Below are 23,315 nucleotides of genomic sequence, written 5' to 3' on the forward strand. Positions count from 1 at the left end.
TTTTAATTCTAGTATATTTTGGCGAATTTCTTAGGCTATTAGAGTGGAAAGTGCATCGCTCCCTTATCTGCGTCGCATGCTTATCACGCACATTATACTCTGAACCGCATACGTAGTTATTTAACCTACACGGTACTTACACTGTGCATCCATCCTTCCCTCCCTTACCACCCGACATAGTACCCACTGTCCCAGCCTCTGGGCTCTTCACCTCACCTGTTGCGGCCGGTTTGTCCTCCTCTGCCGTCTTTTCTAACATTCTCATCAAGCCCTCCACGTCGGCCCCGACTACGCTCTCGACCATGACCCCGTCTCGGAGGAGAAGAAAAGTCGGCGTAGCGGAGATGTTAAATTTGGACAGCTTTCCCCGCAGCCCTTCATTAGGAACATCACGATTGACCTTGGCAAACCTAATGTTCGCAAAGTCCTCGTCGTAGGAGAAGCTTGGGTGATTATGAGGTTAGCCTCACCATCGACCAATAGTTGTAGATTGTGGCAACGCGATTCAATAGTAAAGAAACAGTTCCATAGTTGTTTACGTACTTGTCAAACACTGGCGATATCATTGTGCAAGGCCAGCACGTCTTGGAATATAAGTTAAGGACCACGGTACCCTTCATAAACTCGTTGTATCCTTTCTCACTAAATACAGATCAGGTCAGCCTACCAGAAAACCAAAATGCGTTAACCGTTGAGCATTGGGCTCCATACTCGCAGATTTCAGTGACGCTACAGGCCATTGCAACCGCTACATATATCCAGGACGTAAAGGGGAGAGATTCTCGGCACAGGTGAGTAGTGCAGGCAGGAAAGGTGCCTCGATTTGAGGCACCTTATGTAGATGGATGGGAGGATTCAAAGTGGGAGAAGATCAAGGGAGATTGAGCAACAACGATGCAGTTCTGGGAGAGCGGCGAAGGGGGAACAATCCGTCTTGTACCAACACACACACCCCGGGTCTTTAAATGACAAAATCAGGGCAATTGGGAAGTTCCAAGGAGCGGGGCTCCGAGTCGGTGAATCTGGAAGTCCAACCCCTCCTGATCTACCGCGCAAGGCTCCGTCTGATCATCAATTCACGGGGCCGGAGGAGGAGCGGTCTAGCAGTGGTCTCTGCTGCAGCTGCCGTCCAATATTTCACTTACCGAGTGCATGGAGGGGGAAGCAGATAATGCGGCTTATTGGCTGGTCTGTTGCCGTCATACCCTTGCCTCTGCGGCCTCTCCCACACCCTCCTCCGCGAAAGCTGCACAATTTTCGAAATTGACTCAGCCTTAGCTTTGATTTGCCGTGCCCAACTTTTAGAGGTGTCGCCGGCCTTGGGTAGGGAGGAGCGGTCTAGCAGGGGCCTTTGCTGCAGCTGCCGTTTAAGTTTTAGCTTTGATGTGCCGTGCCAAGTTCCAGAGGTGTTGCCAGCCTTGGGCAGTTTTCGTGTCCTGGAACCTTGGAATTGCTTGCTTCTTATTGCAGAGCTTGGTTCTCAAGCCCTTATCTTGTGCCCGAAAGGGTGGCATTTTTCGAATTGGTGGCAACCCGCACACTTACAGGCAGTCGATGTGGCCGAGCCCTAGACTCTGCAGCTGTAGGAACCCTCGCACCCGCTTTCCCTGCTATCGCCAATCAGACTGTCCAAGTAACAACCCCAGCTCGCTGCAGACGGGAATACTACGGCATCTATATGATGATTCTGGCATGTATGAAGGGAAATCTAGTGCGCTCGGGTGAAGAGGAGGGCATGCACGAAACAAGGCTCGCTCTCTCATCCCGCTTGCCCGGCATCTGCGCTGGAGATAAGGACTCCATATCCCGAAGTCCGCGGTTTGTGTGACGGCCCGGCATATGTGTCCTAGCAGGCAAGATGATATATTTCGCAATGTAGGCCTGCCTTGCTTTTGTCTACCCCTCCTCCCGAGAGCTGCCAGCCCCAGCCCACCGTGATAAACACCCACTATATATTGCTATCTCGGTGGCTACCTACCTGAGGTACGGCGGTACTGCACCCAAGGTATTCACTCACCTATAGAGAAACAGACGTCATCGGCTCGGCGGACAACCACCATCGAACATGGGTTCCGATAAGTCGACCGGGGAGTCCTGTGGGAACCAGGAGAAGTACCGAGGGGACGGGCCGAACATCTGCATCAAGACGTCCGAGAGCCGCGTCGCGGCCTCTTTCAAATGGCTTGACCGAGAAGCTCGCGGTACGTCTTGGTCATTGGCCCGTTTCGGTCGTTCCGCGTACAAGTGCGCTAACTAGGGTCTGCTTCTGCACCCAGACTCAACCTACACCAGCTACACCCAGGTTTCCGATCGCCCGGGGTGCTCATTTGATTTTGGGTCAAATGGCTATACAGCATCCTGCAACATGGGTGGTGAGCTGCTCCAGTTCACCATTCCGTCTAATAAAAAGGGCCTCATCTGGGCCAGGGCACAGGTCGACGGCTCTTTGGGCTCCATGGTTGCCTCGGCGCAGAAGTACAGGGGACACAAGTCCACATTTGGCCTTAAATTCAAGACGCTCAGGGCGGTCCGCAAGACTGAGACGCAACCCGTACCACCAGCACTCGTGCTGGGGGCGGTGGTCGAGCGGGGCGCCTTCAACAACCGGTGGCCATTCCACGAGTATTCCCTTGCCCGGGACGACCGGAAAGACGCCGAAGGAGGCATTTGCGCCCTCTTTTCCCACGTGCGGGGGAAATTCTTGATCCAGGTATTGCGCATAGAGCAGCAATCCTGTCGACCAGAGGCGGTAACGTGCAGTCCCGTCCAAGGGAGCAGCGTCGTCTCCCTGCAGCTCGACCTCCCTTCCAAGTTCAGGCAACTGGTGTCGCCCCAGGATGCCATAGCCAGAAACCCCCCAAAGGTCGACGCCCAGCTCTTTTGGGTTAAGCCGGGGGGAGAACGTACAAATATCAAGCTCGACACTACACGACACAATGTCAACCTGGAGACGCTCGAGATGCCCACGTGGCTCGCCGATGGATCGGTCCATGTGCCCGTCAACGTCCAGAGAGACGATCCTATTGTCTTCATCTTTACGCTGCAACTCTGCGAGAAGTCGCTGACCGAGGCCGAACCGCTGCCCGATCTCACGTCCGAGTCGGTCCACAACTGGCTGGGCATTGATCCATCAAGCGATTGGGCGACCGGGCCTATGTGGGAGACCATATTCTTCAGAAGAGATTACCTAACGAACTGCGTCTCGGAACTTTGCGAAGTAAACTTGGTCGCTCGATGCCTCGAAAAGATCCAGCACGTGGACGCAGTTCTGTTACCCAAAGGAGAATACTTCCCTCCATCCAAGAACAAAGACCCCTTGCAGCGCAGGGGAGAAGAGAAGGACGAGAAAGCACCCCTGGCCCTCGTCAGTAACACCATTTTCGGGCCCGAGCTGGACATGCAAGCATTGTTGTGAGTGCCGGAGCCTCTTTTTTCCCATCCGCAGAAGTAATTGGGGAGATGCTGACAGGTCTGCTCACCCGTGTACATGTGCAGCTGGAAAGTTCGCTTCCTGGTAAAGGCACAAGAGTTCCTCGCAAAGACCTACGAGGACACGCTCCACGAGAAGACGTCCCAAAACCCGGTCGGCGACACCGGCTTCCACCGCAACGTGGGGATTGCGGAATTACATGGCCGCCTATTACAGAGCGACATTGAGCGCATACTCCTGTTTGTCTTGAGCTTTCTGGAACCCCGGAATGGGCGCTGGCCCGCATTCTTGATGCCCCAGCCCCAGACAAAAGACGATTTCCGCTCCCCGTACTATGTCATCATCACCATCTGGTACCTGATCAAAAAGGGCTACCGAACCGCTTCCATGGGTCACATGCACACCCTAGACAAGGGCCCGTCCTGGTTAGCAGAGAGACTCCCATCTCAGCACTTCCACTTCGACAAGGACACGGAAGGCGAGGTCCTCATGCTCAATTGGATATACTATGGGTCCATCGCTCACCTCGTGGATCCGCCTGGGGACTTGAAGCCATGGCTTAACAACACGTGGGGGGTCGCCAGCGATCTCCACGACAAGGTCCTCAGGCTGAGGAGGGCGGCCAAGATTGCCCTCGCAGCCAAGGTGTCCTCCAGGAGGCCCTATGTCCCGAGCGACGAGGTTGTCGACAGACTGGCCTTCCTTGCCCACGAGCTGGATTTGGAGCAGGATCAACAGGAGCACCATGGGGCTCACGTTTGCTCGCTCGTCATGAGCCGAGTCCGAGACAGGGTCTACACCAAGACCATCAACCCGGGATCCATAGACTGGGAGGACCAAAGTGGCCACCGGGACATCAGTGCTCCGTGGGAAATATTTGTGCTGAGCCACCACAGCCGTCTCGTCATGGCAAACCTCGAAGCGGGGAAATCTGCTAACAAGGCAGGCGTGGCGCGGCGGGCCCGGGAAATAGAGAAGTACAAGGGAAGGTTCTCCGTGTTCCTGACTGCGAACGCGTCTCTCATGCCCTGCTGGGAGCGAAACAACATGGCGTCGTGCCAAGCCTGGCTTCGTTCCGAGACGCCTGCCGTCCTCGCCGCCACCCTCCTGGACATATACCAGAAGTGTATGAAGCAACATGCCACGGCACACCAGATGCAACACGCGGGCCCCCTAAGCAAGAAGGAGGAGGAGGAACTAAGCAAAGAGAAGGAGCTCGAGAGGCTCTGGGCGTTGACCAGCAAGTCTGCAGCTCGCCGCGCCGAAACCGATGACTCTCCCCCGCTTGACTGGACCAAGTTCAAACCGCCGCGGCGCTATCACCCCCGGCACTTCTTCCGATCCATGGAAGACACCCCAGAGAAATACACCAAAGTGGAGATGGGCCGCGTGCGCATTCCGAGCACTTTGAGAGACTACCTCCGACCGAAACAGAGTGACAAGTTTGTAGCGCGCGGGTGGACAAGGCCAGATCTCGAGAAGCTGGTTAAGAACATGAAGAGCACCGATACCGCAGATATATCGCTGATGGACATCCCGACCTTTGATCGGACCGTGAAGCAAGACGATAAGGCTCAAAAACTTTGCATCTTTGGAAGGCTCACGCCGTCCGACCATAGCAAACTGTTGCGGGCCGATACGGACGATTGGGATACGGCCGGAAAGCCGCAGGGCGAAGTTAACTATACCACTCTGGGTCTCAAGGACGCCGAAGAGAAAGAATTGGTCGACGCACTCTCCCGCAGCGTGAGTACCTACCTTACCTACCATACCAACCAACCCACCTGAAGAAGTGGCTGACAGGAAGGGATCGCAATCCATCGTCCGTCCAGCTTGTGATCCGACGCGTTCAGCATCGCATGATGTAAGGTGGTTTCCTCACGATTGCTCTCTCTCCGCTACCAACTCCCACTCCCATCACCCTGTCAAACTACCTAACGAAATGCTGACTCGGACTGGGTCCCATCCGCAGCGTGATGCCAGACGTCTGCAACAAGGATTTCGTGGAGCTACTGATCCACGTACTTCACCGGGAGTCGACCGACTGCGTAGCCAACCACAGCTTCCAGCTTGCGCGCTTCTCTCTGGGCGGGGGCGGGGGCACCACAGAGTAGATAGCCAGAATAACCGTGAGAAGCTGGGTGCTCAAAGATCGCGACGAGTCATGTAGGTGGGAAGCGGAGCATGATACCTTGACGCCCCAGTCAAACGAGGACGATCCGATCCGCCTATCCAGCAGCACCGAGATGAACAAAGCGCTGGAACAGCTGTCCCGGACGGACGAGTACGAGGCGATCAAGGAAAAAGCTAAGTCAAAGATGCTCGTACTGAACGCCTCGTCCGTCGTCCTCTCCACGAGCCCGTTTGGAGACTTTAGCAAGATGACCATCATTTCCAAGATCCTCCCGGGCTCCAAACTCCGGCGGGCCGGTGACGAAGCGCAGAAGCTGTGGCGACTTTTCGTCCACCAGCCACAGACGGCGCGGTGTCTGGTCTTCCTCTTGCTGCTGGGGCTGCTCTGCCAGGAGATCGCGAAGCAGTATAACATCGCCGTTGATCACTTAGTCAGCATCGATGTGAGTCCGCCCTCTCTTCTCCCTCCGCTTTACAAAATTGACACGGCATGACCCACTGATGGACGGACGCTCCATATGATGAATAGGGCGGCCGGGACCCCACTAAGTACGCCAACTGCAGCGGCACCTCGGTCGAGATGCTAGGGCTGGTGCTCTGGTGCCTGGAGTCCTCCTGCAAGCTGAGCAATAGCCTGGACGAGACGGCCAACGCCGTACAACAGGCCAGGCAGGACCTGATGGTGCAGATAGCCGAGGTAGGTAACTATTGGACCCCGGTTTTGCTGTCGACGGCTTTCGACTCACACACATTTGTACCAACCCACCAGGGTCCGGGAAGACGAAGCCCAGCCTTGGAGAACATCTGCCAAGAACAGCTGGCGGCATTCGAGACCAAGTACTTGGAGCTGATGGCAGCCGCTGTTCGGCTCCGTTCAAGGGTCGAGGTCAGCAAGCGGCAAGGAGAAGCGGTGCGTCTTTGCCTTCAACTCTCCAATTACGTCTCGGGCTAGCCAAGTCGCACTCCTGACACTGCATAATAAACCCAGGCATCAGCGATCCTCCAGCTCAACAACAGCCACATCTCGATAAACCAGAGTGCGACGATCGAGAAACTCACGTATCTGACCATTATCTACCTACCCCTGGGCCTCGTGACGGTGAGTGGATGAGAGAACAGTGCACTATTCTTCCTTCTCCCTTCCGTGACTCGATCGATTACACGCAGCATATTCTGACTCGGGTCGGTTGTCACATACGATAGGCCATCTTTGCGATCCCCGACACGCAGGAAGTCCTGTACAGCAGCATGGGACGGGCGTGGTACATTGGGGCTATTCTGATCTTTGTGGCCACCACGGGAACCGTCGCATACTTCCTCAAAGACATCGTCAACGTATTCCGGTCGCTCAAAGATGCTTTCCCCCAGCAAAAGTCGAAGGTTCAACAGCCTGCGCTCGGGCCGCCGCCAACAGGAGGAGGAGGGCAAGGTAAAGGCGCGGGTACAAACGAAGCTGACACCCTCCGGCCCACAGATGGGAGAGATTACATTCGACATGGCGGCGGTGTGTTTAGCGGTGGTGGCGGCGTCGTAACCAACATAGAGGAAGTCTCCAAGTCTCCGCTTCAGTCTCGCGAACGCGTCCTGCGCAGACACGCAGCGTGGTGGGAGGAGCGGATAGCCCGTATCGTGCAGAGGCGGCGGCGAACGACCAGCAGCAGTTTTGAGGATGACCGCAGATCAGTGGAGAGTATGCGTGCTATCGCAGGCGGAAAGGAGGATGTATAACTCCGGAGACGGAGACAGTGTGGTTCTCTCGATTGTTTTCTCTTTTTTGTGTTCGTTTCGCTAATAACGCCGGCGGTATTACGATAATGTGCGTGATAAGCGAGCCGTAAAAACAGTTCCACCCGATTTCCCTACAAATTTTTCTGACCACGGGCAATGTTACGACTTCCTCGCTCCGTTTCGGACCTCCGAAACCGTTGGTGTTGTGGCCTGGAATAGCGCCGGCCACGCGCTGTGGAATAAAAGGATCGGTCGAATCTGTCGCACGCGCAGAATCCAGGCAGATGCCGCAGGACATGAGGAAAAATTGGCTTGATTGAAGGAAAGATATCTGCAGCGCTGAAAGCGCTGTTATATACACGACCAGTTCAGGAGCTGGTCAAGGGTATGTTTTCCGGGCCGGTTTCAGGGCCTTGTTGGCCTCTTTGGGTGGCCTGCTAGTGTATTTGAGGCCATCACCACCCCAGAATTGTTGACAGAATCGCCGTTGTGGAATGGTGGTTTCGATGGATTCGATGGATCGGCGCAATGGCTGGAACGCTTGAAGCCAGGACGGGGTCTGTGACAGAACCCGCCCGTTACCGGTGCGCTCCAAATTGCTGCCAAATTCCATAATCTTCGGTGAGCAAGAAGTCGACTTGGCCGAGGCTGACTCGGAACATTTGACTCGGGACGTGGCGCCGTCAGCGAGTATACAGTTGGGGCCGACCACATCTTTTGCCGAGACGGGAAGGCGGCTTGCGGAATCTTTCACTCCCAATCGGAAACGAGGCATCGCCTTGCGACCAATATGCCGCTAGCTGGATCGGCTGTCGCGATGAGCGGAGAACGGCTTAGATGTGCATGTTTGTTGGTGGAGAGGGCGGAACCGGAAAGTCGCGTGAGGCCGTTGTCGAGCTTTTTTCAAGCAAGGAGATATCACAGCGTTTATTGGCAATAGCAACATCGGAGACGGCTGCGGCACGGATTAATGGAGAGTACGAAACGTCGTGTTCTATTTATCCCCTTCCTTGATGCAAATATAGGCGTATATTATCGGTAGATTAAGACAAGTAAAGTATTAGGCTCCTACCAACTAATCTTAAAGCCGCAAGATAAATAGTAGAGGGTACTAGTTCTTTACTATCTCTTTATTTAGCTACTGATAGTCTATATATATTTAAAGCTTCCTATTTTTTTAGAACGAATAGGACTAGGTAGCCTGCTAGTAATATTGATAGTCTAATATATCCTATCTTAAGATTCTCCTTAAGATATCTCCTTAACTTTATATCTTATTTCTTGTTGGTATAGTATACCTGTGACGAAACCAGAGGCAGTCCTGCCTCTGAAAAGGTTCGCCGGTCGAAGGTACTGCTGGTTGGACTGTAGATCTCGCTGAAGCTAAAGAGTTCACAACAATGCAAGTCGCAATGTCTGCATAGTAGGTGAAGGCTACTGTTTGAATTGCTCACTGAGGAAGCTAGCTATCTGAATGAGTAATAGAATGGTAGGACTATATATAGCTTCCTCCCTTAGGTATCCCTATATCTAGATGTCTGAAACATTTGGAACAATTGTTGTTCTCATTGTTCCATCTGGAATATTGTTCCTTGGCGTTGTTCCTTGGGAACAACTGTTCTTAGCATTGTTCCCAACCTCCCCAATTCTCATTGGTCCTTTCTGGCTCATAATGATTAGATGCGAGCGCTGTCCGTCATCCATGTAGGTCGGCCCCCACCGGCCTCTGCAGGTTAGTTCATGACATTTAGGGATGTTTTGATTTTAGCCTTATTATGACGGATTGAGCTACCTGAACTACTCGGCTAACTCGCACCTTCTACAAGGATGCCAACATCGCAAGTCCCTCGACCTTGCGATTTTGTAGTTCATATACACGTTCACGTAGGCGCGCTGCAGCGCGTGCTCTACTTGGCCACACCGAGAAGCAACCTGCCATGACACTTATCTTTAAGCTTGCTACTATAGGCCTTATTAATGAGCTATTGTATAGAGCTATTTTTAGCTTCAAGCTAGGTAATTTTAGCATTAAAAGCCTTAAAAGCCTGCTATATCTATTATATAATTATAATCTAGCCTTAGAAACTTAGTATATTAGGTATCTAGGATGTTATAATAATAGATAGTACTTTCAATCTAAACTATAATAAAGTTAAAGGGAATGAGCAATATATAATGAAATATAAGCAGTTCTACCTCTAAAAGGGTTTGCCGATCAAAGGTATCTACTAGCCGGACTATAGGTCTCAGTAAAGCTAAAAGGTTTATAATAATACTATTCGCAATATCTATATAATAGGTAGAAGCTATTGCTTGAATTGCTCACTGGTGAACTTCCTGCGTCTACTAGAACAAATGACTAGCTATCCTATATATTACGAATTCCCTATAGATCACTGCCCGCCTCTGGTGATCCCTTACACTGGATCACCCTAGATCACCAGTGATCCTCTATGAGCCTTATAGTTAGGTCACTAAGCCTTCTTTATGCCAAGCGTGATCCTCCTCTGATTGGTTGTTAAATGATTGGCTGTCAGTGCGCCCCGCGCTCCGACTGCAGCCCCTTGGCCGCTTATACGGTTGGTTCGTGACATTTACTCAGTGCGCGTTTGGGTGTGGGTCCGGTAGTACATCTCCACTAGCCAACCGGCCCTGCACTAGCAACCGGGCCCACCAGCCGCTTGCGGCTGGCAACGCTCACGAGAGTAAAGTCTGTGCCTTAAGAGACTAGCAAGGGAAGATTATAGGTTGATTGTAGCGGGATCATTATTCATCTGCTATATTATATAACCAGCGCACTCGGTTCATCAATCAATCACCGAGTGAGGCAGAACCTTTCCTTGGACGATAGCATGCGAATCTGTCTGATTTGGATGATGAACCAATGCCGAATTGCGACTGCCACTATCATTAGACACAACACATCACCACCTTCCGTTAGTGATTCCACTTTCATTGCCATGCATCAGGAAGGTACTACCTACCTGACTAGCTGGGCCTCCCAAAGCGGCCGAACCCAGGTCGCCGCGAGTCCTCAAAGCACCACCAACTCAAAACAAACATTCTCCTTTCTTCAGCTCCTATGCACTTTGTTTCCTAGAGCCTCGAATTAGTGCTCCTTGTATTCACTACCACGACACCACCCTGAACATTTCTAAATTCCAACCATGTCCCAATCACCGAATCAACGTGGCCCCCAGCGATCCCCGGATGACAACGACCCCATCAACTTAGACCTGCAGCCCGCCGCCAGCCTCAGTATTCGACACACATATCATCTCGAAGCTGCCAGTCCGATGTCAACCCCGGTTGAGCCCGAGCCGAAGACTGAGCTGGAAGAGACCACCGCCAATCTGACGCGGATGCTCTCCATAAACAGTGTGCTCTCGACCACATCTTCTGCTGCCGAACGTGACACCGCAGAACATGGTAAGGGCGAAAGGCCGTTCCGACAGATCGGGGCCGGGACATGCGGTGTCATCTTCGCCCAGGACGGAGCGTCCATCGCGATCAAGCTGGCAAAGAATAACGCGATTGCGCTTTGGAACGATTATGTGCAGCACAAGAAGATCGCCACGCAGTTCAGGCGTCTCATGATCGAGAAGGTCCAGATCCCAGCTTGTTACTTCTTTGTCCCCAAGAAACGGAGCGAGTGGTGGGAGAATTATCCGGGTTTGACAGAAGCAGCGGAAAAGTGGTGCAACCTCCCGACATGCGCACTTCTTACGGAGAGAATCGATCCCCTCCCGAAACCTACCCGTACTGCAATCATCGAGAAATACTGCAAGCCGAAAATCAAGCAGGAAGCGCTTGCGGCTCCCGGCAACAATGACTGCCTCGTTCGGGTATACCTAGGTTCCGCAAAAAAGGGGAAAACCCCGAGGTTCTTCAACCTGCGCAACTTCAAGCTCTATCTGAATCGGATGGTGGAACTCCGGCTCGATGTCGATGATCTGGCCCGCAGAATGGGGGTGGCCTTGGCCGTCATGCATTGGGCCGCCAGGACGGATGCGAATGACGTGGAGTTTGTGCTGGGGAGCTCATCCAGCACGAATTCCCCCGCTGAGGATGATGCAGAGGACCCCGAGCGAATGACACTCCTCACCTACACCGGGCCCCCGTCGAACATCACCGAAGACTTCTTCAATCGCAGGGTTAAGCTCTGGGTCCTTGATTTCGACAAAGTACGCAACATCACGATGGACGATGCAGGCGTGGCGCAGGCCGCGCGTGCTTTTATGCTCAATGCTCCGTACTTCCCCAGACCGTGTCGCGAGTCAGAGGTTGAGACAAGGATTTGGGAGGAATTTGTGGAAGCGTACCGCAAGTTGTCGCTTGCGATTCTTCGCAAGGACGAGGGAGATGACTCGGACTACCTTGAGCTTCCGGAAAAGTTTATCTCCAAGGTCATCGAGGCGGAGAGCAAGAAGTTGGCGAAGCCGAAGGATTAGGCCTTGAGGGTCTCGACTAGCGAGCGTGGGATATTGCTAGCGGAACATTGAGATTTCTAGAATTGTGTATGCTATAGCGGCCGTATTAGTTACTTTTGAATGAAGAAGTCTTAAAACTCGAGATCCGGACAATGGGCTGCGAGTGCATAGTAAAGGCTAGGTTATCAACATCGTGATATCCCAACCGGAGAGCCGATCCTAGAGGTGGGTGTCCAGAGAGTGTCCACTGGGTTGAGGATGCGTTGGTGGAGCGTGGCGGGCTGTATCGATGCTCGAGGCAGGAGGTGAAGCCGGTGCTGGTCAGGTTGTGCCGATAGGAAGGCCGCGTATCCGCTTCCTTGGAACATAAAAAGGCGTCACGGCCTTCCAGTGCCGAGACAACAATGCAGTCGCTCAGGAACTGGCAAGCCTATAAGGCAAGAGGCGCTCAAGATCCAGAGAGGATGGAGTTGGTGTTGCGCATAGAAGGACCATGCACGAGTACCGTACGCATTGTCGACATATTCCTCTTCGTTTTACAGAGGCCAGGTTGCTAATAAGTTCACAGAGACAGGAAAGGCGCTGGTAGTTGAAAGTAACCTCACACACGTAAAGCCGCCGGACCGCAAGACGCTGAAGGCCTTTTTCGCTCCAATTTCTTCCATGGACGGGCCCGGTGATACCCAAGTAATTCCCAGTTCTGGGCGGGCATAGCCCGACTCTGTACCACGATCCGAATGATCTCCTTGTGCTCCATGGCACCGAAGAGCCTGGCATACTTGCCCGTTTTCGTCCGAGACAACTTGGGTTTTCTGTTCCAGGTAACTCAGCTTGGCAACTTCATCTCATACAAATCTGAGCACGCTCCTCGCCCGTCTACTGTTACTAATTTGGCGCCATTCTTGAGGCTCTCTACAACACCACTTCGCGTGCCTAAAGCTCGTCCTCCATAAGCATCTTCGCCTTTCTCTTCGCCGCCAGCACGGGCTTGATGACCAAGGCAAAGAGATCCGAGGTCTTTGCATCGACGGCAGCGTAATACGCGAGAAATACCGCTCGTATACTCGTCTCGCATACGTACCTTGCTACGCTGCTGTCTTACCTAGTTGTCTGTGTCAGCGGTGACCTCGGGCGGCCAGGGTAATAAAGGAGGTCGGGTAAGGAGCCTGTGGATGCGTCCTAATAATAATACTTTCAACAGATGGCCAATTTTGCCAAGACTCCTGAGCGTCACGGTTTCATCTCTCTTCAAATAGTGCCAGAAACTCAAGCGGTATCGCAGCTCTAAGATATTAGGAGGACCGTCCGATGAACCCGGTTGCTGAGGGGAAGTGTTAAGTACCTAGCAGCCCACCGCCCATCCCAAAAAATGGCCGCCAGAATTCGCACTGACGCGATAGATATAACCTTACACGATTGCTCGAATGTATAGCCACACACTCACACTGCATTCCTCTCAACCTCTCAAAGAGCCGATAGCACCTGACCATCCTTTCTCGGAGTCCCACGCTCAGCTATAATACTATACGACCGAGTTTCACGCCCTGCAGACTACCCAGCGCCGACCGATGGCTCGCGAGTCAGCCTGCGCGACTTGCGGGGTGTTACTGCGTAGTAGCCGTCAGCTCGGACTTGCTTGGTGCCGTTTGTGCCCGCACCGCCCACCTAGAACGGCCGGGCATCGTTGGCATGTAGCATTCTCGTCCATCGGGGCAGCTTCCGGTCGCGCTCGTATATGAAGCCGCAGTTGTTACATAACGACTGTGATCAAACCGGTTAGTTTCCGTGCGGACGTGGAGGATAAAATGGAAATAGAACGGGCAGGGAGCAAATAGGGAGCTAAAAGGTGAAAAGGCGGCCCTACTCTTGGTCCCAGAGGCCCATCCCTCACCGCCCACACGCTCGTTCCCCATACCCTACAATGGGAACAACGCCAATTCATCCGCTCCGCCTCGGTCAGCGTCCCCCCGCCACCGTAACCCTCCCCAGCGGTCGGAGTCCCCCGCCCGCCGGGCGTGCCGGACCTCGCCAGCGGCGACAGACTCCTGAACCTCTTCTTCTTCTTATTCCTCTCTCCCCTACCCATGCGCTCCTCCTCCTGCTCGATGAGCCCGGAAAACGCAAAGCCGATCGGCACACCGCCCGCCATGCCGGTGTTGCTGCTGAACCGGGCCGTCTCGCGCCGCAATCGACGGATCTGCCGCTCGCGGTCGCCCTCCCGTTTCTCGATCTCCTCTTTGCTGAGGGTCTCGAGTTTAGGCTCCCACTCGTCAGCGAGATGCTCGGGGTCGTACCGCCAGCCGGCGCCCTCGCCGCCGGCCGTGAGGGCCGCGTCGTTGGGGAACTCGGCGCCGCCTCCCAGTGTGGTCCCGGACGCGTTGCCCCAGCCGGCGACGAGCCCGCCAGCTTCGCAGGCTTCTTTCTTGAGCTTGAGCACCGCCTCGTAGATGGCGTGCGTCATGGCGGGGATCCACTCGCCGTGGAGACCGAGATCTGCGCAGGTTTGTTTGGCAAAGATCTCGGCGGTGCCCGGCGGGTGGAGGAGCGACCACTCGAATTTGTCCGTATAGATCTGTGAGGAGAGGTTGATGTTGAGGTTGATGATGCAGCGGTACGTGTCATCTGGGCTGAAGTCATCTGGCTCTACAGGTATAGGCGTTGCCGCCGCTGTTACCTCCCCTTGGGATGTCTGCACTACGGCTGGCGTGGCCGGGGCTGGGGTCTTGGAAGGTGTTGGTGGGATATTGGTGCTGCCCATTGGTGTGTCCGCCCTGCTGAGCGACAAGGCCGCGGTTGGACCTGGGGTGGCCGACTCAAGCCCACCGTTCACCTTGGGAGGCTCGGGGCCGTTTGCGCGATTGGTGTGCGAGTGGAAGAGAGGATGGAGGGCGACGCCGGCGTACTCCTCTAATTGGGTCCGTATTTGTTTGCTGATTTCGGCGATGGTAGAGGCGCGATTGGGAAGGTCGAGGTCCTGGACCAACTGGGTGGCGAACTGGTCGGTTGTAATCAAGCTCTCGTGGAGATTCCATAGAAAGGTATCTCGCAGGCGGTACGGGACGGTCGCTTCCTGGGGTTTGTAGAAGGGATGAGTCGGGTCGACGGGCCCAGGCGCTGGCAATGGAGGCTGCGGAGTGAAAGCTGGTATGTCTAGATCGATGCGGATGGGGATTAGCGTGAGCGGGAGGCAGGCTTGAACGTAGTTCATGGCATCGGATCGGTTAGGCCGCATCTTCCCCATCCAGTCGCGGTAAATGCCCTGCACCTCTACCGGCTGGCTTGTGTCCTTGCCGACCTTCTCGCTGGGGTCGACCTTGGTGGTGCTATCGTCGCGGCGCAGGCTGCGCAGGCCGGTGGGCCGGCGGCGGCCGTCCTCTTCGTCGTCATCGTAGTCGTCATAACCGTCTTCAGCGTAATTGATGATCGTCGTGCCTCTCTTGGTGGTGCGGGCGAGCGGGTTTGAAGGCGCGGCGCCTGGGAGAACTGGCTGCAGAAGTGCATTGTTGTATGTGCGCAACCTCGGCGCATAGGACGAGAGTATCGCCTGCTGCGACTCGGATCGAACCGCCATTGTGGGATCGAGAGCAGTGATGGTGTCGTGGGGCTATTGCATATCGGCCAGCGCTTAAGCGCGCCCCGAGTTAAAGTGCAGTCGCTTCGAGTCAGCGGAAGGCACAAGTGCTTGTGATTGCCACAGCGAGCGTGATCGCAAGCAATGTGGCAATAACGATCGGAGCAGGTTGCTTCACAATGTCTGAGCGCAGATTTGTGGTGTTTTGTTCCCTGATCGAATGCGGGCAGATGTGCAACCACGTCTCTCTCCCTTGGAGGCACTGTGGACTGCAGTCAAAACGCGACGCAGCTTGTCAATCTGGGACACACGCGAGAAATTGGGTTTAGCCTGGACATGGGGCAGTTCGAGTGGGACCAGTGGGTCAAGCGCAAATCTGCCCTACCTGACCCTAACCCGACTGCCAAGACTACTAAGTGGGTCCAAGTGGAAATCGCTTTGGCCTGTGCACCAACTCTCTTTCGACTTCACCTCTTCCATCTGCACCACTGCACGCAAATGTCATGAGGCTGCGGAGAGATGTGTTTACTTTCACGGCGTCCATATATTGCTTCCATATCTTCTCCATCACTGGCCTGAGGACACTTCTGAGCAGTCAGTCAGTTTGAGAAATCCCTGGTAGGCCTTTTGAGAGGACTCCAGCGTTAGCTCTCGTAAGTTGTCTCTTCCATAACCGTGATCTTAAGCGTTGAGATGCCAATTTCCCGCAACACAAGCATTAGCAGAGCAATGCTTGGTATAAGGAAGTAAGGGCTTTGGAAAATCCCTTCCGGTATATAACTGTTCCGGCATTGAGTCTTGCTTGGGCTGTAACCGCCACAGAGTGATCATTGATGACTGCGCTGATGTAGGTATCCTGGACGCCGTTGACAATGGGATGGGACCGGCAGCGACCGTCGCCCCATGGCCGTGCTGGAATTTCACGGGCGGCGATGGGGAGAACGAATTATCGGGGTAGATCAACCACGAGCTTTCTTCTGGTGATTGAATGTGAGAAAAAGATACAGCAGCCTGCCGAGACTTCGAGGCTTGAAGATCGCATTGTGGTGAGTGCTTCCGCCATTGGCTGATATTGAGATACTCTGAACAATAGGAAGGTTGAACAGCTCTAACATCCGGCTTTCAACTATTCTGGTTCGTCCATTGCCCTGCGTCTGCCACATGCCCTGGGTATAAATTCTCATGCGCCGTCCAAACTGGGCAGCCTGAACTTTTTTTCTTTCCAACCACGTTCCGTTGAACTTTGTCTTCACGCAGTCTCCCCTTCTTCCGCCAGCACTTCATTCATTTAAGTGGTCGGAGGCCTTCCGAGCCCTGCTTTGGAAAGGTATCGATCGTATGTATGGCTTTGGCCTCTTCCTTCTCTGCCTTGACTTCCTTTCCATACCCACGCCGGAAGTTTTCCTTTCTCTCGGCGCCTCCTTTACCTCCCTCTTTACCTCCCTCTTTACCCCCCTTTTCTCCCTGAGACCTAACTTCCAGCGCAAGGCATTTTACATAATAACGTTACCCTTCATTCGCTGACTCGCAGTCTGCAGACTGTGGAAGCATTGCTTTAGACGACATCAACTTTGCATTCATCGCAACAATACTACCGTGAAGATGGTTTCACGGATTGTCGGCGCCGATGTGCGTGGATGGCTCGAGGCAGCCATTGCCGATTCCAATGCCACGCTGTCTCCTGCGTCATCATCCAACATGTCCAACCCTAAAGTGGGAGCAGAGTCTCTTACTGAGAAGGAAGTCATCGAAGTGAATCAACTCAATGGACACGATAAGTCCAACGGACTCCATCAAGCCAATGCCGTCAGCCAAGTTGAGAAAGACGAAGACGACAGAATCGACGAGATCACCAGTTTCAAGCGGAAGCTGGCCACGGTCCGCCGCGTGACTGCCGTTAACGTGGTCAACAAAAGCCACTATGTTGCGACCATCGACGGCTGGAAGGTGGTGTTTAAGAAGAGCAAGAAAATCGAGCGGGGTTCTTGGGTTCTGTTCTTTGAAGCAGACGCCTTCCTTCCGGCTCACACGCAGTTCGACGATCTCTTCAGCGAGGTTGGACCTGTCATGACCTTCAAGAAGGAGGAGGGCTACCGGGTCGGCACGACCACTTGGACGGACTGGGGGAAGAATAAGATCATTTCCCAGGGGCACATCTTCCCGCTCTTCCAGTTCCCGGACATTGACGAAAAGGTCTTCGGTCTTCACTGCGATCACCACAGCCTCACCGAGGAGCAATTCGGCGAGCTCATCCGTGAACTCGACTTTTCAGACGAGCTTGGCGTGAAGAAATGGGAGGCTTTCCCCGAAGAGGCCGAGGATGCCGACGGTGTTCTTGCTGTGCACCCCAAGCCCCCGGCGTTCATCCTCAAGACCGCTATGCAGCGGGCGCAGAACTGCCCTAATCTGTTCACGAAGCCCAAGTACCGGAAGTTTACCTTTCAGGAGTCGTTGAAGATGGACGGCGCCAACATGACGGTGTACTTCGTCACGCGGAACTCGGCCTACTTCTCCAAGCTCGCCCCGTTGCCGACCAGCAACTCGCGCAATTACAACTGGGACAAGAACTTTGTGAAGTTCGCCGTGCACCCAAACGGCCGCTTGGGGGTGTGCAGCCGCAACCACGATCTGCTTCCGCACCTGATCCCGGATCCGGCCAACGGGACCCGGACCGTGTACTGGACCACGGCGCTGTCGGCGCGCCTCTATGAGATCCTGCCGCGGCTGAACCAGGACATTGCCATCCAAGCCGAGCTCGTCGGCGCCGACATCCAGGGCAATCCCTATTCCTACCCGGCGGGCAAGCACGAGCTCTTCGTCTTCAGCATCTTCGACATCGCCACGTCCATGCGCTGGAGCCCCTGGGACGTGGAACGGTTCGCCGCCGACCACGACCTGAATCACGTCCCTGTGCTGGGCTACTACCCCCTGCCCGCCATTGCGCAGAACCACCAGGATCTCCTCGACCGTGCCGAGCTCAAGAAGGGAGAGGGCCTGGTGTTCAAGAACTGCGACGACGGCCGCTGGTTCAAGGTGCTCAGCAACCGCTGGATCCTCGAGAAGGACGAGATGTTTGCCCGGAGGAATCTGTCCGGCCCGAGCTCCTCTGGTGGTACGGGAACACGGGTGGCGGCGGCTCAGACGGGTGGCGGGAATGGGGGTGATTGGCTGGGGGAGTGCAGCCGCGAAGAGATCGAGAAGATTCGGGCCATCATGGTGAGCTTGGAGGACTGGGTGAAGAGGGAGGATGGATTAGAGAAGTGGCTCAAGGAGTGGCAGCAGGGCATGCATCGTCAGAAGGAGGAGGCAGAGGCCCGCTCCACCAATTCAGTGGCGACGACTGCCGCTGCCACTACCCCTGCCACTGCCACTGCCGCCACGGGCGGAGGGGCGAGGAACCACGGCAACGGTAATGCGAGCCGCAATGTTGGATACTCTGCGGAGAGGGCCCGGCAGATCGCGCAGTGGCTGGGCATTTGATCCTTTATCTCGGCGCTTACACTCAGCAAGCGGCATGGTGATGACATTTTGGCCAGGGCATGATTGGGTCATTGTCCTCCGGATCTTTAGATCGTTCTTTTATTTATTTTATTATTTTTTTTTTTTCCTCTCTGGTACTAGTCAGGGAGAACAAGGGTTCAGGATGTTGGCTCGACCACACTGAGTCCTACAGCCAAAACGCGATCTTTCATTCTGAAGATCTCTCTACACAGGCACCTCACTACCCAATGACACGTTGGGAGATTTAGGGGAGGGGCCTACTCATTAGTCTTAGCGTGGTCTCGAGCATATGAACACAGCATGATTTTCCTGGTTAATGATCCTCCTTCCATGTACCTCACAATGAGCGTGAATCCACTCTCCGCAACCTTTGGGCATGTTGGTGGGTATCTTGTCCTTCTGCCAGTCACTTACAGCCGGCCCTCCCCTCGTTCACTCCATCAACACTGAAATGAGTGACTACTGGTTTTCGAACTCAGTCGATCAACTAGCCTCTGATGCCCTATTCACGGATCCAGCCATCGCTATCTCAACCCAAAGCGGGACATGGTCGCTGAGCCCCCTCTCCTGCGGCGTATCCAGGATCCCCGTCCCCAGCACCTGCCCAGCTCCCCACAGCCCCTTCGACACGAACACCATATCAACCCTATCACAACTGCTCCCCCATTCCCCGGAGCGGGGATAGTATGTATACCTCCGCTCAGCGCCATGCATGGCGCGGAACACATCCACGGCATCCAGGCACCTCTCCTTCTCCTTCTCCTTCTGCTCTTCTTTCTCCTCCTCTTTCTCTCCATCCCCTCCCTCCTTATCGTGCACCCCGCAATACGCCTGCGCACGCGCATTATCCTCCGGCCCAAAGAACTTGACATTGAAATCCGCCCTGTTGGCGCAATGCTCCCTGGGGAAACTCCTCAAATTCGGATACCCGTCCAGCCGTCCGCGCGCCACGTTCACGTCCCCGGCCACGACAACATGGAAGCCGCGCGCCTCCAGCGCAAGGCACTCGTCCCGCAGACGGGAGTGGAAGGCGCGCTTGTGGTCGTGCCGCGTACCGACCGCCCTGCCGCCGTCGCGGGGAGAGCGGTAGGGGGCTGAGGTGCCGTTGACGGCGTAGACGTTGATCAGGGCGAGGGGTCTTCTGTAATCTTCGGCATCCGTTGTGTCGTCGTTATCGTGTTCGTGTTGTTGTGATTGTGTAAGCCTCCTCTTCTTCTTCTTCTTGTTCTTCAGCTCGACGATGCTCACGCGCCCCTCACGGTCCCAGTCGACGTCGCGAACGCGGGCCACGTGCTCCCGCGCGAAGTCGGTCCGCAGAATGGTGCCCACACCGTAGAGCTTGCCTTGGAAGCCCCGGACATTGAACCGGTCGCGCGGCAGGGCGGCGTCGAGCGTGTAAGTGCGGGTGTCTGCGGGGGCTTTGTCGCCCTCCGCGCTTGACGGCGTGTTGAGGGCGGATAGGAGAGCAGCCAGTGTCTTGGAGTCGCCCTCTGCGATTTTGAGTTCTTGCAGGAAGAGGACCTCGGGCCAGTTGTGGCGCGATAGAAAGGCGCGGAGTCCGTTTAGCTTGGGCTGTCCGGCTGCTGGGCTATTATCCCAGTCGCCGTTGAGAGGCTTGAAGAAAGACGTGATCCTGGTGGTCTGAGATGGGAGGAGTGGACCAATTCCGTTGATATTCCACGAGAATAGGCGTATTGATGGAAGTCTCATGTCTTCTTTTGTAATCTTGCCCTTCGACTCGGAGTCCGTGAAAGCTGATATTGCCGCTGGGGCCACTCTTCTGCGCTTTGCCGGGGGCGGGCTTATATCGCGGTTCATCATGTCGGCTCCAGCATCTCCTTAACTGATAAGGCCCCTCTCTCTACATATGCTTCCACCATCAGTGAAATTTCCGCAAAGGACAGGCGATGTATAGTGTATAAGGTGAGTGTTTTACATACCGGAGGTCACGATCATCCCCTCTGGGGATGGAGGATATTGGCAATGCATATGTGCTAGTCCCTAAGCACTACTACCTGCCGTACGTTAGTAGTCTTGAAATATATCCGTATGACGTCATACTCCGGAACACTTTGTAGACGACTTGACTACCGGCTCCTGTCGGCACCTTTTGTTTGTTCCACACCAGGATCAAGTGTTCCCTCCATTTTTGTCCTTCTCTGCAAGACACCACCATGATACGCTGCGAGTGAAGTGATGAGAATACCGCCAACGTCAAGAGTAAGAGTAGGAGTGAGAATATGAAGAGGTAAAATAGGTGTAGTGATTATCGTCTCGCGCATTCTTCATTCTCATTCCATCATCATGAAAGCGTCCAAAACCGTAGCCCTGTGTATGCCCCCAAGACCATTCCCAAAACACCATCAACTACTCAGTCGACACTGGCAATTCCCCCCTTCAGGGCCATCACTCGCTCCACATCAGAATCCTCCACCTCCAGCCCTCCAACGTTTTCACATCATGCTCCGCCAGCTCCTCACGGCCATCCTCGATCTTGGCTACAAGTCTCCTCAACCGCTTTGATACTGTCTTCGCGACGCGCAGGGAGACCTCGTTCGAGAAGATGTACAGCACCGCGAACACGAAGAAGGCGAGGCTGCCGAGTCCCGGCCGATGCACCGACGCCAGTATCCGTGAGATGAGCCCCTTGCTCTTCTTGAAGGCGTACTCGGTCCTGTTGGACGACTCGTGCTCGTCCCTAGGGCGGCGGAAGAGCCTCTTGACGAGGGGAATGAAGGAGGCGCTTGCCAATGTAGTTAGTATGCTTGAGTAAGATACCCTGGCCGTCGTTCTGTCCTTCCAGGTCTAGAGCTTTTCATATCCCCTACTCCTCTTCAAATCCTCACACTATACCACGCTTGAATCATGAACCGTGTATCCTTGGTTTATGATGCCTCCCCGCCCTGCAATGTAAGCAAAACAAAAAAAGAAAAAAAGGGGAAATACTCACACGATCCCCCCAACGAAAAACCTCCTCCACCTCTCCCCCTCCGCCCGCACCACCACCTCCCCCACCCTCTCCTGCAGGCCCCTCAAGGACCCGAGTAGCGCCCCCCTCTGCACGCGCAACCGCTCTTCCACATCGCCCGCCATCTTCCCGTCGCCAATCCCCCCAGCGCCACTATCCCCCCCATGCACACCATGGACGCCATTCACCATGGTGCGCTGCCGCCTCAGCGCAATGTACTCCTTCAGCGCCGACATGGTGCTAGAGCGGGAGTCGCGCAGAGAAGTGGCAGTGACGTCATTGTTGTTCGGGTCAAGAACAACGCCTCCTCCCCACCCTCCTCCTACCCCTTCTCCTCCTGGTACTGGTGCTGATGCTGGTGCTGGTAATAAAGTGCTTGTCCCGCTGGTGGGCGGTTTGGTGCCGGCACTAGGCCCATGGCCCAGGCCGGAGTCAGACATGGGGATGGGAAGGGCATGCGTGAGGTTGCTGCTGTTGCTGTTGCTGTTGCTGTTGCTGTAGCTGTAGCCGTTGTTGGGGTTGTTGTCCACGCCAGCGGGCGGGTAATAAGCGGCTGGGGTGTTGTTGAGCGAGGAGGGTGGTGGTGCGGATGCAGTTGAGGATGTATGCAATGTCACTTGGGCTGGAGGTGCTGATGCCGCTTGGGGAGGGGCTGGTGGTGGTGTTGGGTAATAATAAGAGTGGGATTCAGGCGGTTGTGAAGCAGAAGCAGGAGGGGCTGCCGGCCGGTAATAAGGAAGGGTGGAGGTGTCGGACTGTGGAAGATAGGAAGACGCTGCCGGAGCCGAGGGCGGCGGAATGGGTCCGTATGGGGAGGAGGAAATTGCTTCTGGGGGAGGTTGAGGTTCCATGTTCACATTCAGGGGCAACGTGGGCGATGGGCATTACAGACGAGTACAAAATTTACAGAGGACAGATGAAAGAAGGGGAAGACTAATAAGAGAGGAACAACATCGTTGGGTTGTATGCTGTCATGCCGCATACCGGGCTGCCAGATGGCGGACCGGTGTTGGCATGCGGCAGCTGAACTGTGGGGCTGATCAGCCGGCTCAGTGGGGTCAGTGCATCCCCCGCGATGGTCAAAGCTCAGGTAGAACCAAGTCAGGTTGGTGGGTCCGTGTCAAAACGGGGTCAATTGAGAAACTTGAGATTACCACCCCCAGTAAACTGACTACAGTGTGATACCACCTGCAAGAAGGATGGGGTCAGTCAGTTGCTTGTTGATGGACTGTGGGTTCCACAAGTCTTCGCAGACGAAGCTCGATACCTGAGCTCCGAGGCTCAAGTAGTGGCCCTGTTTGCACAGTTGAGCAAAACGCCCCGGAATGTAGATCGCAGATCCATCCGTCTTGGCGCACTGCTGACTTGAAAACCCGTCCGGCATAGCCTGCTTGGTCAGCTTTCTGAGTCACTCCTGCTCATGTTTGCCCCAGGGTGACTCGTTTTATTGTAGCCGCCAGGCACACAGCCTCAGTAGAGGCAGCAATGGCCTGACCAGGTTGTGGGCTGCCTTGGACTGCAGTGTTGAGCATTGCGTAGTCTTTGCTTGCCAGG

At 54.7% G+C, this 23,315-nt stretch overlaps 8 protein-coding genes across 8 annotated transcripts; 4 read left to right on the forward strand and 4 right to left on the reverse strand.

The window, feature by feature from the left end:
* B0T15DRAFT_527362 (thioredoxin-like protein) lies at positions 1 to 1,081 on the reverse strand. The gene is made up of 3 exons (XM_062868967.1): positions 712 to 1,081; positions 544 to 642; positions 1 to 443 (listed from the first exon to the last, which is right to left on the reverse strand). Exons 1-3 carry the CDS (start codon positions 738 to 740, stop codon positions 137 to 139), a joined length of 435 nt encoding a protein of 144 aa, XP_062722274.1. The 5' UTR covers positions 741 to 1,081; the 3' UTR covers positions 1 to 136.
* Positions 1,082 to 1,973: 892 nt separating this feature from the next.
* Positions 1,974 to 5,766, forward strand: B0T15DRAFT_142806 (uncharacterized protein). The gene is made up of 5 exons (XM_062861899.1): positions 1,974 to 2,201; positions 2,277 to 3,411; positions 3,496 to 5,176; positions 5,263 to 5,294; positions 5,403 to 5,766. Exons 1-5 carry the CDS (start codon positions 2,066 to 2,068, stop codon positions 5,542 to 5,544), a joined length of 3,126 nt encoding a protein of 1,041 aa, XP_062722275.1. The 5' UTR covers positions 1,974 to 2,065; the 3' UTR covers positions 5,545 to 5,766.
* Positions 5,543 to 7,438, forward strand: B0T15DRAFT_142763 (uncharacterized protein). The gene is made up of 5 exons (XM_062861898.1): positions 5,543 to 6,006; positions 6,093 to 6,260; positions 6,333 to 6,473; positions 6,552 to 6,662; positions 6,767 to 7,438. Exons 1-5 carry the CDS (start codon positions 5,677 to 5,679, stop codon positions 7,289 to 7,291), a joined length of 1,275 nt encoding a protein of 424 aa, XP_062722276.1. The 5' UTR covers positions 5,543 to 5,676; the 3' UTR covers positions 7,292 to 7,438.
* Positions 7,439 to 10,038: 2,600 nt separating this feature from the next.
* Positions 10,039 to 11,864, forward strand: B0T15DRAFT_527368 (zinc finger protein-domain-containing protein). The gene has a single exon (XM_062868968.1). The coding sequence runs from the start codon at positions 10,459 to 10,461 to the stop codon at positions 11,740 to 11,742; it is 1,284 nt and encodes a 427-aa protein (XP_062722277.1). The 5' UTR covers positions 10,039 to 10,458; the 3' UTR covers positions 11,743 to 11,864.
* A 1,434-nt stretch (positions 11,865 to 13,298) lies between these two features.
* B0T15DRAFT_142823 (uncharacterized protein) lies at positions 13,299 to 15,381 on the reverse strand. The gene is made up of 2 exons (XM_062861900.1): positions 13,586 to 15,381; positions 13,299 to 13,482 (listed from the first exon to the last, which is right to left on the reverse strand). Exons 1-2 carry the CDS (start codon positions 15,290 to 15,292, stop codon positions 13,387 to 13,389), a joined length of 1,803 nt encoding a protein of 600 aa, XP_062722278.1. The 5' UTR covers positions 15,293 to 15,381; the 3' UTR covers positions 13,299 to 13,386.
* Positions 15,382 to 16,527: 1,146 nt separating this feature from the next.
* On the forward strand, positions 16,528 to 19,126 carry B0T15DRAFT_142883 (uncharacterized protein). Its single transcript, XM_062861902.1, has 2 exons — positions 16,528 to 16,619; positions 16,831 to 19,126. Exon 2 carries the CDS (start codon positions 16,895 to 16,897, stop codon positions 18,770 to 18,772), a length of 1,878 nt encoding a protein of 625 aa, XP_062722279.1. The 5' UTR covers positions 16,528 to 16,619; positions 16,831 to 16,894; the 3' UTR covers positions 18,773 to 19,126.
* Position 19,127: 1 nt separating this feature from the next.
* Positions 19,128 to 20,782, reverse strand: B0T15DRAFT_142928 (Endonuclease/exonuclease/phosphatase). Its single transcript, XM_062861903.1, has 2 exons — positions 20,734 to 20,782; positions 19,128 to 20,663 (listed from the first exon to the last, which is right to left on the reverse strand). The coding sequence occupies exon 2, from the start codon at positions 20,612 to 20,614 to the stop codon at positions 19,277 to 19,279; it is 1,338 nt and encodes a 445-aa protein (XP_062722280.1). The 5' UTR covers positions 20,615 to 20,663; positions 20,734 to 20,782; the 3' UTR covers positions 19,128 to 19,276.
* B0T15DRAFT_142876 (uncharacterized protein) lies at positions 20,779 to 22,767 on the reverse strand. The gene is made up of 2 exons (XM_062861901.1): positions 21,744 to 22,767; positions 20,779 to 21,536 (listed from the first exon to the last, which is right to left on the reverse strand). The coding sequence occupies exons 1-2, from the start codon at positions 22,610 to 22,612 to the stop codon at positions 21,200 to 21,202; spliced, it is 1,206 nt and encodes a 401-aa protein (XP_062722281.1). The 5' UTR covers positions 22,613 to 22,767; the 3' UTR covers positions 20,779 to 21,199.
* Positions 22,768 to 23,315: the final 548 nt, after the last annotated feature.

The sequence above is a fragment of the Chaetomium strumarium genome, assembly GCF_033439665.1.
Source record: "Chaetomium strumarium strain CBS 333.67 chromosome Unknown B0T15scaffold_3, whole genome shotgun sequence".
Classification (NCBI taxonomy): domain Eukaryota; kingdom Fungi; phylum Ascomycota; class Sordariomycetes; order Sordariales; family Chaetomiaceae; genus Chaetomium; species Chaetomium strumarium.